Source organism: Orycteropus afer, unplaced genomic scaffold (assembly GCF_000298275.1).
Source record: "Orycteropus afer afer isolate SDZICR_OR568_19922 unplaced genomic scaffold, OryAfe1.0 scaffold00371, whole genome shotgun sequence".
In the NCBI taxonomy this organism is placed as follows: domain Eukaryota; kingdom Metazoa; phylum Chordata; class Mammalia; order Tubulidentata; family Orycteropodidae; genus Orycteropus; species Orycteropus afer.
This window is the reverse complement of record NW_006921958.1, coordinates 1,876,707-1,892,109: the sequence shown is the minus strand read 5'-3', so window position 1 is coordinate 1,892,109 and position 15,403 is coordinate 1,876,707. Positions and strand designations below refer to the sequence as shown.

Genomic DNA, 15,403 nt, shown 5'->3' with positions numbered 1-15,403 from the left:
GGGTGTGGTTTGGGCTTTGCTTCTGTGAAGACTGACAGCCTTGGAGACCCTGTGGACAGTTCCACTCTGTCCTCTAGGGGCGCTGTGGGTCAGAATTGACTCCAGGGCAGTGGGTTTGGGTTAGATGTCACACATGAAGAGACCCTTCTTGCTCCTAGATCAAGTGGTATGGCTTCTCCGCTTAGGACTCTGTGATTAAAATCAGTGGACCCACAATGTTTTTCAGAGCACCTCTGAACATAGAGATGCCAGAGTGTTGGCCCATCTGTGACAAGGAGACAATTTATCCAGAATTTATCTTAAAATTCTGTGTAGACTTTGCATTCTGTTCTGTTGTATGTGTAGTTATTTTAATGTAGATGTATTTTATACTGTAGGATCTCCTGGTTTAATCTGTTCTCCTCAGACTGATTTGTTCATTCAGCAGGTATGTGAGGTCCCACTATGTGCTAGGCCCGTCCCACTGTGTGCCAAGCCTGTTTTAGGTGCTGAGAGTACAGTGATGAACAAAACAAAGTCCCTCCTCCAAATTAAGTGTCCAACATGATTGGCGTAAGGCTTGTAAAAATGTGATCAGTATTAATCGTCATTTGAGAAGTCTTTTTTTTTTTTTTTGAGGAAAAGGAGCCTGGTGGCACAATGGTTAAGCACTCACCTGCTAACCGAAAGATCAGCGGTTCAGACCTATCAGCCAGCCACTCCGTGGGGGAAAGATGTGCAGTCTGCTTCTGCACAGAGCACAGCCTGGGAAGCCCTTCTGCACAGTTCTGCTTGGTCCTTGGGGCTGGGAGTTAGAGCTGACTTGATGGCCGTGGGCTTGGTCATCGGCTGCTGGTGCAGGAAGAGAGCGAGCCTTGCACTTACGGACACTTGGTGTAGGATGTGTAGGATGTAGAGGGGACGCTGCAGGAGTGCGGGGGAGCTGCTCCTTTGCCAGCCCTGCAGCGTGAGCCTGCTCTTGAATGACCAGAGTAGCACTGCTGAGCTTGTTTTCTTAGGGGAGGAACTTGCCACATGCCGAGATCCTCGTACCGAACTGCAGCTAAGTAGGATGTCGTGTATGTTAATGGGGAATCACAGATTTATGCAAAAACTGTAAGTGGACACCACTGTCTTCATACTCGCGTTGTACTAAGAGCAGATGTGTTAGGAAGAAAGATGGTTAGCTGAAAAGCTAAGAGACAAAGCATTTGCACTGTGTCCATTTGGTATGAGGTGGCTTTTGTCTCTGGGCTCGTGCTTTGCATCTTTTCGTAGGTCTTCGCAGGCCCTGTGGGAGCACCGGTTTAAGCAGGTGACGTGGGAGCTCAGAGGGGCGATGGCTGACCTGTGAGCACACTGAGGGCACCGCTGAGAACCGGCTTACGACAGCCACTTAGCGAGTGTCGCGGAGGGATGCCTGAGTGACCAGAAGTAGCTCCCGTTCTCGTGAGCTTGTACTTTTGGGGGCAGCCCTTGAATTCTTTGCCTCTGGGCTCCTGGTTTTGCAATCGTCCTTCGTTTGGTTGTGGTTGACTTACTTAGAAGAAGCCACCAGGAAGCCCTGGCTCTGCCTGTCTGCTGGTGTCGTCCTGGAAGGCTGGTCATTTGCTGTATCTTGGAGTATTCCTTTCACCACCGAGACTTGCATTCTAGGCAGGGACTTGGTTTTTCTTTTTTTGTTGTTGATCATTTGCCTATCTGCAGGCATGACTGTTTGCCTGTCTGTTTACATGACGTTTCTTGGCATAGAGTTGCTGCTGCCACCACTGCCACTGCCACTGCCAGATGTCATCGATTGATTCCACCTCATGACCCCGTGTGCGACAGAACAGAACGCTGCCCTGCTGTGTACTGCCCTCACAGGCATTGCTGTATTGTTGCAGCCGCTGTGTCAGTCTGTCTCACTGAGGGCCTTCCTCTTCTTCGCTGACCCCCTCCTTTACCAAGCCTGGTGTCCTTCTCCAGGGACCTCTCCCTCCGGACAACATGTCTGAAACATGGGATGAAGTCTGGCCATCCTCGCTTCTGAGAAGCATTCTGGCTGTACTTCTTCCAACTTCAAGATAGACGCATTCATTCTTCTGGCGGTCCGTGGTATAGTGAATGCTCTTCACCAAAAGCACCAGCTCTTCTTTGGTCTGCCTTATTTGTGGATCCCTGACAACTTCAGTATTTCCTGTTCATCGGGATGTTGCTTACTGGTCCACTGTGAGGACTTTTGTTTTATGTGGAGCATGATCCACACTGAAGCCTGTTGCCTTTGATCCTCCTCAGTAAGTGCTTCAGGTCCTCGTCACTTTCAGCAAGGTTGTGTCCTCTGCACATCGCAGGTTGTTAATAAGTCCTTCTCTAATCCTGATGCCGCTTTCTTAAGATAGTACAGCTTCCCGGATTATTTATTCAGCATACAGATTCAGTAATGTGGTGAGATCTTGATTTTAGACCATGCAGTATCCCCTTGTTGTGTTTAAATGACTGCCTCTTGGTCTATGTAGAAGTTCCTCCTGAGCACAATTAAGTCTTCTGGAATTCCCACTCTTCACAATGTTATCCATAATTGGTTATGATCCACTCAAACACCTTGCATAGTCAATGAAGCACAGGTAAAAACCCTTCTGGTATTCTCCCTAGTGTGTCAGATTGTATGTTAAATATTCCTAACTCTCTCAGCCACGATGCATCTGACCTCAGCAGTGATGTCCCGCATTGCACGGCTTCTTCTGAATCTGGCTCGGATTTCTGGCGGCTCCCTCTCGGTGTCCCACTGTGACTGTGTTTTAATTATCTTCAGCAAACTTTTACTTGCATGTGATATCAGTGCTATTAGTGTAGAATTACAATCCTCACATCTGGACGAATATGCAACATCGTGATAAATGCATATCCAAAAGCTAAATCGTGATAAATGCACATCCAAAAGATTGAAGTTGTGAGGGATTTCATTTTACTTGGATCCGTAATTAACACCCTTGGAAGCAGCAGTCAGGAGATCAAACTACATATTGCACTGGGCACATCTGCTGCAAATGACCTCTTCAAAGTGTTAAAGAGCAAAGATGCCACTTTGAAGACAGGTGTGCCTGACCCCAGCCATTTTTTCAGTTTCCTCATGCATGTGAAAGCTGGACATTGAATGAGAAACCCTGGAGAATAACCGATGCATTTGAATTGTGGTGTTGGCAGAGAGTTTTGAAGATACCATGGGCTGACAGACGAACGAATGGATGTGTCTTGGAAGAGGTGTGGATTGCTCCTTAGAGACGAGAATGGCCAGACTTCGTCTCATACTTTGGTCGTGTGGTCAGAAGGGACCAGTCCCTTGAGAAGGATATCATGCTTGGTAGAGTGTGGGAGCTCTGGTGGCATGGTGCCTAAGACACTTGACTGCTAACCAGAAGGCTGGAAGTTCAAACCACCAGCCACTCCTTGGAAGGAAGATTGGGGAATCTACTTCTGTAGTGATACTGCCTCGGAAACCCAAGGACAGGTCGCTATGAGGTCCAGCGATAAAGGAGAAACCTCTCAATGAAATGGACTGCACAGTGGCTATTGCACAGTGGCTGTAATGACAGACTCAAGCATATAGCAAAGGTGTGAGGGTGGCACAGGACTGGGCCGTTGGTTCTGTTGTGTGTAGGGTCACTGTGGGTCGGAACCACGTCAACACACCTGACAACAGCAGGCATGCAGTTCAGTGATCTTGCTTTCTCACCTCCTGCAGCGAACGTGGGTTGGAGTCCATGTATGTGTCTGTTGGTCCTGTCTCTGAGGAGGCACACTCATTGCCCAGCAGCATTAGTGAGGTGGGCTGGGAGGTTCTAGCCACCTAGGATCGTTTCTGAAAGCTTCCATGTTCCTTAATGCCGGTGGTGGGTCCTAAACGTCATGGCTCACGTGTGTCTGGCAGGAAAAGACGTCAAGGCCACGCCCCCTAATACATCAGTTTGTATATTCACTGTTAGCAAATCTTAGTTTCTTCTTCTTTTTTTAAGGAGAAAATGGAAGTGGACGCTGTACTGTTTTCGTCCTCCCTCCCAGTGTTCTGTCTCACGTAACCCCAGAGCCCACCCCACCTGGGGGACGATCCGGCACCCCATGGTGTACCCCATGGTGTAGGTATAGGACGCTGGGCCTCGCTGCCGGAACCATCTGATGTTTGTGAGACTGGAGACGGGGTGCTGCCTGCTTCCAGGGTCACCTGTGTTAGGCAGCTCAGTTTGTCATCGCCTGGTAAGGAGTTTCCCTTCAGTAGATGTGTTTTTCAAAGGCTGGCCTCTGCTTATCTCTGCCTTCTCACCGTCTTAGCTCTGCTCCCCTCCCCCACAGTTTTACAGGAGTCCATTCATCTTGCCCTTGGTATCATCAGGATTGGTTTGGGGATAATTGGGAACTCTTCTGGGTTCACAGTAACAAATTAACGGCAATACTGAGGGGAGACAGCACCAGGGAATATCTGTACAGACGTGAGGTGTTTGCTGTTAATTTGGAAAAAGCGTGGAAGGCAGTGTTGACGTCAGTGAGCTCTTCCGCCGCCTGTGACTGCCTCCTGGTGTGTGTCTCTTCCTCTTAGATCAGCGGTTTCAGAGACCTGACTGCGGAGGTGGCTTTGGTGCTGGTTGTGTGGCTTTCCCTGGGCGCTTGTGGTCTCCACATAAAGAGCCCTTCCCAGGAGGTCTCCTGGCAACCCGACAGCGTAGCATTGAGTTTGAGTTTTGTCACATGGTGAGCTGTTGGGCTGACGTTTTCCTGTTGCTCTCAAGAGTGCTGTATGTGCTAGAACAAGTGTTTGTGTTATTGGTCTGCAGAGCACTTTAAAGTGAGCCACTGTCATTCTGGGCAAAAGGCAAGATCCATTATTACTATTTTTTTTCTCTGTTTCGTAGAAGTAATTGTAATATTTGAGTCAAACCCAGGGCCCTGGTTCATTGCCTTGCAGTCAGAGACAGAAGTGCAGGACAGCAGCAGTGTTCGTCCCAGCCACTTTCACTGGGTTCACACTCACGTCAGCAGATCAACTCAGTCGTGCCTTTTTCGTCTTTCAGGATTAGCAAAGCCAACTGTAAATGTTTTAAGATCTTACTTTTCCGATGACAGTGTGACTCATTTGTACCGTTTCATAAAACCAGAATACACAACTGTGTGACGCATGTCCCCTGCCACTTCCCGGGTCTGCTCCCTGGTGACGCAGCCCCACTGAACCAGGCAGTGCTGCTCAACACGCTGACCAAGAAGCTGGAGCAACTTGCGTCGAAAAAGATAGACAAGTATTTCATAGGACTTCATGTGCGATACTGTTAATTTTGTACTCCATTTATTAGGGTATAGATTTTGCTTTAAAGGTGAAATTGTAAGGCTATCCAAATGAGATTTTTAAAAAAGGACAAATGGAGAACCCGTGAGATTCTGATAAGATCCTATAAGCCTCTTTATGGCTGGATGTGGATGAGAGCCATCCGGGAGCGTCTTGGCTGCCTGCAGCCCTGGAAGAACTGACTCGTTCCCAGGTGGCTGGGAGCATCTGGCCTTTGAGAAGCAATGCAGATAGAAGTTTGACCACGAGGATTTGGCTTGTCTCTTCCTCCTTCCTCATACTAGACAGACTTTGGTGTTGCGATGACAACATGGTCTTTACTCTGAGCATCAGCTGTCTTGCTGTGCTTCCGAGGAGAGTAGTGTTCGCAGGGCCTTTTGAGGTCTCTAAGACTTGCCTCAGTCCACCCTGAATGATCCCAGAGGCCTTTGCATCTCAGTGCCCTTGTCTTGGAGCAGGTTGTACTGTGCTGGTGAGCACTGCCACCTGGCCAGGTGCTTGGCTTCCGCGTCTGTTTCCTTGTCTCTAAAGGGCATGGGGACGGCACCTCCTTGACACTCTTGTCAAGGGGTCTGTGAAGGAATGTTTCCAAAACTTGTCTGGCCTCTTCCAAGAAGCCAGGGTGTGAACTGGTCCTGAGGGAGGTGTGTTGTGGGGCTCCGGGGGTACACGCAGGCTTCCCAACTGTCTGCAGCTCCAAGGATACGCACATGCCAAGTAGGCGCCACGTATGTGAGCCACACACCTGAGGGGGAGGTGACAGGAAGCAGGCCAGCCAGGCACTTAGTGGACAACAGCAGAGCTCGGCAGTTTTGGTCTCAGCCCCCTTTACACTCCTAGATATTATCTACGAGCCCAAAGAGCTTTTGTTTATGTAGGTTTTATGTACGTTAAAGCTACAATTGGCCATAGTTGCAATTAAACCAGAAAACAATTATATTTATTTCTTTTTCCATTCAAAATAATAAATGCGTGTTAAGATAATACACTAGCATAACATATCAATGAACATAGCCCTGTTTTCCAAGATAGAAACAAGTTTGGTGAGGGAGAGGGGCTTCGTCTTACATTTCTGCAGATCTCTGTGACAGGCGCCAGGTGGTTTTGATGCCGTGTATGCCTTCGGTCTGTTGCCCTGTCCTGCTGGAAGGCCGGGGAGACAGGGAGTTGTGGACTTCTCTGAGTTCCTTCAGGGAGCCTGCACTGTGGCATCTGAAACCATGTCAGCGAGCCGTCTCTGCTCGCTGGGTCCAGTCCCGGGGGGCGGCTTGCACTGAGAGAGGCTCCTGTGCCCTGCGTGATTGACTGATCGCTGGGAAGCACTGGTTTGTTGGGCTTTGCTGATCTCCTAGTGTCAGCACATTTCGTTGTATAGATGTTTGAATCCCACTCACTAGCGTTCCCACAGATCCCAACGGGACGGCGTTTCAGCCCTGGGAGGCCAGCCACTCACACTGGCAGCCAGGAGTGTTCCGAGAGCCCCGGAATACCGGGAAGTCACACAGACTCCGTTTGACTGCCAGCCCTACGATGACCCTCCAACCTGTGTCTTTATCTCCATTGTGATATTGTCAGGATTAGGTGAAAGATCCAGCCCTGTCTGTGAAGCGTGTCGTAGGGTGTCTGGCCCCAATGAGCATTCACAAATCGCTGTCCTTAGCTTCTGACTCCGGCAGCCCCACGCACAATGGACCAACACGCTCACCACACCCTGCACCATCCCCATGGTCGGTTGCAGACCACACTGTTGGGATCCACAGGGTGTTCTTGGGCTGATTTCCGGAAGGGGCTCACCAGACCTTTCTCCCTAGTCTCTGTGTAGAAGCTCCTCTCAAACGTGCACTTTAAACAGCACTTCCACACGAGCCTCTACTGACACGGGTGGCTGCCGCGTGTAGCGTGTACTGGCCGGGAACCAAGCTCTGGTCTCCCACACGGAAGACGAAACTTCTACCAGTGAGCCAGCTACCCACAACCACTAAACAACAGTTAATTATTGTTGTTACGTGTGCTGTTGCTGTATCCTTACCGTCACAAACATCTCCCCCGTCAGGTACCAGGAGAAACAAAGCGGGCTTTGTGGAGCACTGTGGTGGTGACACTGTGCTTGCGAGAGGTTCATTTGGGCGGTCTCCAGACTGATGCCGTTGCCGTGTGTGTCAGCCAGCGTGCACCACGGTGCCCTTCCCTTATGTCAGCTTAGAGCATCCTTCCTCTCGGCTCTACTTTGCCTTGTCTGTGCGTGCACCATGCAGTTGCCATGCTGTGTGGATGCCACGTCCCTCACCCGGCATGGACTCTTCACACTTGCCTTCCTCTGATGCTCAGGTGATGGGTGTCAAGTGAACACACTTAGAGGGGATTGTTTGGCCTGGACTCTGGATGTGGTTAAAAAAACAAACATGAAGATGTTAGTATACTAAACATGGAAAACACGAAGACGTGACTGTGCTGAGTACGAGGGCTGTTGTCATTGTCATCCGCTCTCTTGCCGTGAGGAATGTTTAACCTCCAGTCACCCTACCCCATCTCTCTTTCTTTTTTTCCGCCTTGCATCTCTATTAATTCAAAGTAAAAATAGTAGGAGGCTTAAGTGTTTACAGTAACTGTGGGTTAAACATTTGTGCAATCAATACATTTTGCTTTCTGCTTTTCAGATGTTCCTCCTGCTGATCAAGAGAAGCTTTTTATCCAGAAGTTACGTCAGTGTTGTGTCCTCTTTGACTTTGTTTCCGATCCACTCAGTGACCTGAAGTGGAAGGAAGTGAAACGAGCCGCTTTAAGTGAAATGGTAGAATATATCACACATAATCGGAATGTGATCACAGAGCCGATTTACCCGGAAGTCGTCCACATGGTGAGTGTCCTACTCGGACTTCTTAGGATAGGCCAAGGTTCGTGAGCCACACCAATCCAGACCCAGTCCTGTGCTGTCGACCACCTGGCTCCGAGCGACCCCCCAGGGGGTTTCCGAGGCCGGAATCTTAGTGGGAACAGACTGCCTCATCTTTCTCCCACAACACGCTGCCCAGAAAAAAATCCACCTGTTTCCAAATTCGTCCTTGCGTCTTGAAGAATGACAGTCTTTTTGGTAGTGTTCCCTGGAGACAGTGCATGTTCTGTACCTGTCAACTCATGCAGTCCTCACAACTGCCTGTGGAGTGGGAGTGTTAGAACTTTTATTTGTATGCATTATCTTATCCCCTTTAAATTTCTTTATTAACTTTTTTTAACATGTGACAATATTAACAGTGCGCATATATAGTTTGGAAGTAAATATACGTACATACATGTGTGTAGGAAAACTCCAGTGATGGGCAGAAGTGAAAAAAATGATAGGCCCATGTGGGTATCAGACCTGATTGGTATCAGACCCTCTGTGCTGATATTGGACAGTCCATCCTGATTGGCTGGGACAGCCTCCACCCCTCTGTGCTGGTATCAAATGGTCTTCCTCGATTGGCTAGCACAGCCTCCACCCCTCTGTGCTGGTATCAGACAGTCCTCCCTGATTGGCTGAGGCAGCATCCATCATACTGAGTCAGTTTGTTTTGTTTGCCCCTAAATCTCTGTTCTCTGCATGTCACATTCCAGCCTTTGTTTGCAAGTCAGTTGCAGCTATTCCTACTGTACCTCGGGTGACTGTGACCTCTGTCCGTGCCACCTGGCAGAGTTGCCTGAGGTACCCCTTACTGAAGCTCAGTATCGGACCAAGAACTCGTCTTCTGTTGGTTTGTTTGAATTGTTCACATTTTATTCACCTTTAAAATTAGTGCTCCTCCTTATTAGTCGTCATTGTTGCTTAACAGAAAATTTGAAATCTTGATTTTTGTCGAAGTTTATTTTTATTGCTACACCTCACCTGGAAAACTCTCAAGTTAATGATTTATTTTAAGCTATATATTATGTGTGTGTATTTGTGCGTGTGCACATATATATATATGTATGTGTGTGTGTATGTATATAAACCATTGCCATTGAGTCCCATCTGAGTCACAGCAGCCCTTGTGGCAGAGTAGATCTGCCCCATAGAGTTCCCTAGGCTGCAACCTTTATGGAAGCAGACTGCCACGTCTTCCATTGAGCAGCTGGTGGGTTTGAACTACTGACCTTTTGGTTAGCTGCCAAGCATTCAGCCATTGCACCACCAAGGCTCCTTATATCTATTAAAAAAAAAAAAAAAAAAAACTCACTGCCATTGAGTCCAATCCAACTCATAGCGACCCCTCCTTGGGTTTCCAAGGCTGTATCTCTGCAGAAGTAGATTGCCCAACCTTCCTTCTGAAGAGTGGCTGGTGGGTTTGAACTGCCAGCCTTCTGGTTAGCAGTCAGATGCCTCTGTCACTATGCCACCAGAGCTCCCTTGTATTTCTTTATTACATATACAACATAAATCGTATTTCAGAATCAGCTAGAGTCGTTGACCTAAAATATCTTTACTTCTCACTTTGTGTGTGTGCTTTGGAAAAACGAAATGCTAGCAGTGTTTGTCTCCATGGTTCATAGCCTACTGTGTCCAGAGTTGAAATAAGTTGGTTATTTTGATTTATTGTTGGTAGTGCTTGAAGCCCAGGGCTCACTGGTGTGAGTTGGCCTGAGGCTGTCGGGGCCGCGTGGGCACCTCTCCCGTGAGAGCACGTGAGGAATGGCAACAGGTGTATCCTGGGCAGAGTGAGTCCTCGGGCCTTGCCAGCTCAGACGAGGGAAAACTGGGTCTGTCTTTTTATCTCCTTCTTTCAGCTCTGTTCCTGTGGAAGCTCCCAGCCCCAGCTTCATAAAGAAGAATTGTTAACATTGTTTCCTAGTACTTTCATGGTCTTGTTTTTCATACCACATTTTACAACCTTCCTGGAATTTTTTTTTTTAATAGTGCAGAATAGAGCCTTCACCTTACTTTCTTCTGAGTTAGTGGCGGTCTCTCCCTTCTTCGTGTGTTGGCTATCATTTTCCCCATTGATTTAAAAGGCTGCCTTATTACATATTAAATCCACATGTATGCAGAGGGTCTCTGTTTTCAAGGAGCTTTTCTGAGCAGGCGGTGACGAATGATCACTCCTCAAAATTTGTGTCTTTCCACGATGCCTTCACACAAGAAGGACTTGCGCAAGCAGGAACAGATAAACAGAGTGAGTCCTTATCAGCCGCGTCAGGGACGGGTTTGTGAACGATCCCAGTGTCTGCAGTCCTTGCGATGAGGCCTGTAGTGACGCCTTCTTCAGCTTAGTTGTGGCAATGCTGGTGTTTGCTCTACCGGACTCCACAAGGGGCATTAGGAATAGTGCCACACCCGGAGCGGATGGGCTTAGATTGCAAATGAGGGCTTCTCAGGCGGCAGGCGTCCTGCCTTGCCTTGAGACACTCTCTGGACGGAAGAGACCCAATGGGGCCAGCACAGCATTACCCCGGACGAGCTGCCACTGCCAGTCGACCCCTGTACCTGGGATTCCCAGAATGTGCCGGCTACTCCCAGCGTTGGCCACCGAGGGCTGTTACCTTAACCTCACCGACACTTTGGGTGTTCCGGATAGGTGGAGTACCACACCGCAAATGTGTGGGTTTAGAATGAGATCACGCTCAAGACTGCCTGCCTCGAAGTGGAGTCTCCTCCACCAGACCCAGGCACGGTCTCGAGACAGCAGGGCCGGCGTAGCTGCTTCGTGGGGGGAGTCAGCTTCTCGCTCAGGCGAGGGCTCTGGTGTTGCCCCAAGCGCTGAACTGCTGTTTGCTGGTCCTTACACACTGCATGATCAGCGTTTTCCCATCTTGTCTTTCTGTACCAGACTTGCTCTGTCTTTTCTGTTAGCTGGTCCACACCCTTCTGTCACACTTTTTATCTTATCATCACACTTGTTTAAACATTTTCTTACTTGTTGTTGTTGTTATGTGCCATCGAGTAGGCCCCGATTCATAGTGACCCCTCCTTGGGTTTCCGAGGCAGTATCACTACGGAAGTAGATTGCCCCGTCTTCCTTCCAAGGAGTGGCTGGTGGGTTTGAACTGCCAGCCTTCTGGTTAGTAGTCAAATGCCTTAGGCACTATGCTGCCAGAGCTCCTATTTTCTCACTACAGTTCGTATTTCTCATTTATGTCAACACGCTTCGTATTTTATTATTACACTAGCTCACTATGGGAGCCTTGGCTGCTAGTGGTCCCTAAGTTGCACCCGCAGCCTGAGAGGGAAGAGTCTACAGAAAGCACTAGATGTCTGTTGTCCTGTTTGGCTCAGATGCCCGCCCTTAACCCGAGTGTGTCCTGCCTGCTTGAGCCAGCCCCTGGTGGGTACCTCCCCTTTGCATTGTGTACATTACCAAACGCCTCCGGATGCTGAAAGCTCTGAGGAATCTCTGTAGACAGTCTTTACTTTTCCTCTCACTGCTGTGATTGTTTCCTGACCGGCCTTTCTTCCTGCTGTCTCAGCCCTGTTCCCTGTCCCTAAAATCAAGCCGGCCCGCAGGTGGGACAGTTTGCCTGCTAAAGCCATGGATGAATGCCTGCGCGGCCCCCATGACGGCCCAGACACATTTCAGAGTGTAGGAAACAGAGTCATGGATAAGGCTTCCGTCCTCCAGAGCTCTCATTCTGATTGGAAGACAGGTAGGAGCTAAGTCAGGTGCCTGGAAGTTTCGAGTTCTGGGGATACTCTGAAGGGAGGAGGAAAAGCACAAGGGACCGGGGATAGAGTCCCGCCGAACGCCCTTTATGGGCAGAGGAAGGTGCCGAGAAGTCCTGTCCGCAGGGGGTCAGACCTTCACACAGGTGCGCCTTGAGTCACAGCAGGACATACTGTCTCTGCTCTTCGCTGCTCTGACCTGAGACAAGCCAGACAGCCCATAGCCTTTGCCTGTGGCCCCTTCTTTGTCTGGAGCTTGGGTGGAGCCCTTAGATTTTCTGCTGTGTTTGTTCCTGTTGTTTTGTTTTATAACAGAGAGAGGACTGCAGAAAGGTACAATAAAAGAGGGGAGCGAGGGGGTGCGCATGTGTGGCAGGGGGACTTGGCAGCAGCGTGCGACCCTCAGAAGTGGTGAGTGGGCACAAGATTCAAGCGTCCAGCAGAAGCGTCCATCTGAGCAGTGCCTGCATCAGTGTGGCCGACGGAAAGGTCTGCTGCTGGGTGTCTGTTCTGGTGAGACACCGGCCGTCAGGGCCCGGGCGCCCCTGCTCACCACTTGAGGACTCCTGGAAAGCACTTGCTTGAAGTCTTGCCCGTCATTGGGTTTGTTTTTGGGTTGTGTCGCATGTTCTGTCTTGCTTTGTTGTCATGGTATTCTGTAGATGCTCTTTATCAGGCTGAAGACGTCCCCTCTGTTCGTTTGCTGAGAGTGGTCAGTTTGTTAAGAAGATCCATCCCCACTTAATGCAGGATCCAGATGCCGTCCTCCTAGCCCTGCTCCTTTTGCGGGTGCAGGCGCAACTCTTTTTACTGCACTTGGCTTCATTGCGATCACAGAGATTATGTTTTTTGACAAATTGAAAGTTTGTGGCAACCCTGTAGCAAGCAAGTCTGTTGGCACCATTTTTCCAACGGCACGGCATGAGTTTACTTCATGTCTCTGTCACATTTCCGGTCATCCTCATAATATTTCAGACTTGTTCATAATGCTGTTGTGGGGTTTCCCTACAGTGTAGTATAAACATTACTGTTACATACACTGGAAAAACGGTTCATGCGACTCTCTTGATTGCAGGATGTGCCTTATCGCAGTGGTCTGGAACCGAACCTGCACCATCTCCGAGTTCCGCCTGTGTTACCCATCACATTGGGCTGCGAAGTGTTCTGAAACAGCTGCTGCTGCTGTTGTTGTTGTTGTTGTTGTTTGCCATCGAGTTGGACCCGACTCATAGCAACCCCTCCTTGGGTTTCCGAGGCAGTATTACTACGGAAGTAGATTGGCCAACCTTCCTTCCGAGCAGCGGCTGGTGGGTTTGAACCGCCAGGCTTCTGGTTAGCAGTCAGGTGCCTCAGGCACTACGCCATTCCCATCCACACAGTTTGCCCATCGAAGACGTACGATTCCAGGTGTCTGATATAGGCACAGGGTTGTACAACCATCACTGTATCTAAAGTTAGAACATTTTGCCCTCCCTTCAAAGAAGCCCCATGCCCATTAGTTGTTAAATGCCATCTAGTCGGTTCCACTCACAGCAACACCACATACAACAGGATGAAACACTGCCCGTTGCCACGCCATCCTCAGCCCTTCCACGCTTGAGCCCTCACTACAGCCACAGTGCCAGTTCATCTCATGAGGCCTTATTAGTAGTCACTCCCCAGCCTCCTCCGCTCCCAGCCCTGAAAACACCGACTGACTCCTGTCTACCCTGGAAGTCTCCTGTAGAGAGGAATCATACAATTCGTGGTCTTCTGTGAGTGGCCTCTTAGCATAATGTTTCCAAGATTCATCCACAGTGCACCATTGATCAGACGTCATTCATTTTTAGGGTTGAATAATAATTCCCTTGTACGGATAGACAGCATTTGGTTTACCCGCTCCTTCATAAGTGGACGTTTGGGTTAGTCCCACTCTCTGGCTAACGTGAATAGTGCTACCGTGTGTTCTCTTTTCTCCTGAGCATGTACACAGGAGTGTACATGCTGGACCATGTCGTGAACTCCGTGGTTGATGGTTTGAGGAGCTGCCAGCCTGTTTTCCAAAGTGGTTGCACCATCTTACATTCCCACCAGCAGGGTGTGTGGGTTTCCGGTTCTCCACAGCTCATCACCACTTGCTGTTACGTGTCTTTTGTTAAGCCGTCCTGGTGGGCGTAAGTGGCATGTCCCTGTGGCTTTGCCCAGCATCTCCCTGATGAGTCTTGATGTTGGGCATCTTTTCATGTGTTCTGTGTATTGTTAGACGGGACTATGGACCAGGCATCACAGAGCTTCATCCTCCAGTTGCCCTTGTTTCCTAGATTAAAAGACAGGACTGGGGAGAAGAGGGTGAAAAGGGGGCAGTACCCAGGGGGAAAATCTTAGTATTTAGTTTCTCGGGCCTGAATTACATAAACATTCTTGTCCCTTAATCCAGTCATATTTTAACTAGAACCAGCCATCTGCTTTTTCAATTAAATCATCTAGTTAATCTTTTCTTCAGGCAGGGGCATTTATCTCATACTCAAACCAAGTAATACTACAGCTTTTAAGAAATTCAAAGTAAGAAAAGTAAAAATGCGCTGTTGATAGTGTTTAAGGAGGCAACGTTTTGGATTAGACCATTTGAAAATGTGAAACGTGGGCATGTGTATCAGTTTTTGCACGTGACTTCAACGGGTTTAGCACCTCAGGGCCGGCAGTGGACCCCGAGTCAAGAACTTTGGGGTCTCTCCTTTTCTTCAAAATCAGTAGTTCGCATCCGCATCAGTGGCTCACGTATCCCTGAGGTCCCTGAGGCCTCCCAGAGAGTCTGTGAAGTCCGAACTATTCATAAGAGTCCTATTTGACTGTCACCATGCTGACATTTATCCCGATGGTGCAGACGGCCGGTTGAGACTCGCACCTCAGCACACAGCAAGGCTGCAGCCCCAGCTGACCCCTCACCACCACCCACTGCACTTAAAGTCATTCCACTTCATGGCCCAGATAAAACCAAAGAAATGGCTGTTTCCCTGAGTTGTGACCCTGTGCACAGATCCCTCCTCTGCTGTGGGGTGTGATGAACCGTGACGTCCCGTAGGGCACGCATGCAGTTGTGCTGGGAGTTGACTTGGCCGCACTCTCCTGGGACACTACTTTTACTTGAACGACTGCCAGGCAAACTGGTTTCCACACTTGGGTAATTAGTGGATGTTTTTTCAAAAAATGAACAAAGTAACTAGCTCATGGCATTTGTTATCAATGATTAAACTCGAACTTTCAAGCAAAAGTTTGGATTTTGGAGAACTTGTATCTTCCATGATGAGCTTCAGCTTCCAGTGCTGAAGACTGTCCTGATGAGACTGGCGGTGACACTAATTAGTGAGATTTTTCAGGTATGTAATGAAGTGAGTCAACACTTGGAAGATGGGTGTAACTCAGTGAAGCCGTATTTTCCAAGTGACCAATAAATGACGTGGAATCATGCACCGCTGTGCAAAGCGTAAAACACGCACTGGATCTCAGTGAGGTGGGTGGTT

General features: G+C 49.0%; 1 protein-coding gene across 1 annotated transcript in view; it reads left to right on the top strand.

The window, feature by feature from the left end:
• Positions 1-15,403, top strand: part of PPP2R5C (protein phosphatase 2 regulatory subunit B'gamma) — a 142,236-nt gene that overhangs the window by 46,654 nt on the left and 80,179 nt on the right. Inside the window, exon 2 of the mRNA XM_007953119.2 lies at positions 7,951-8,150. Within this exon, the coding sequence (XP_007951310.2) occupies positions 7,951-8,150 (200 nt within the window). The remainder of the gene's footprint in view (positions 1-7,950; positions 8,151-15,403) is intronic.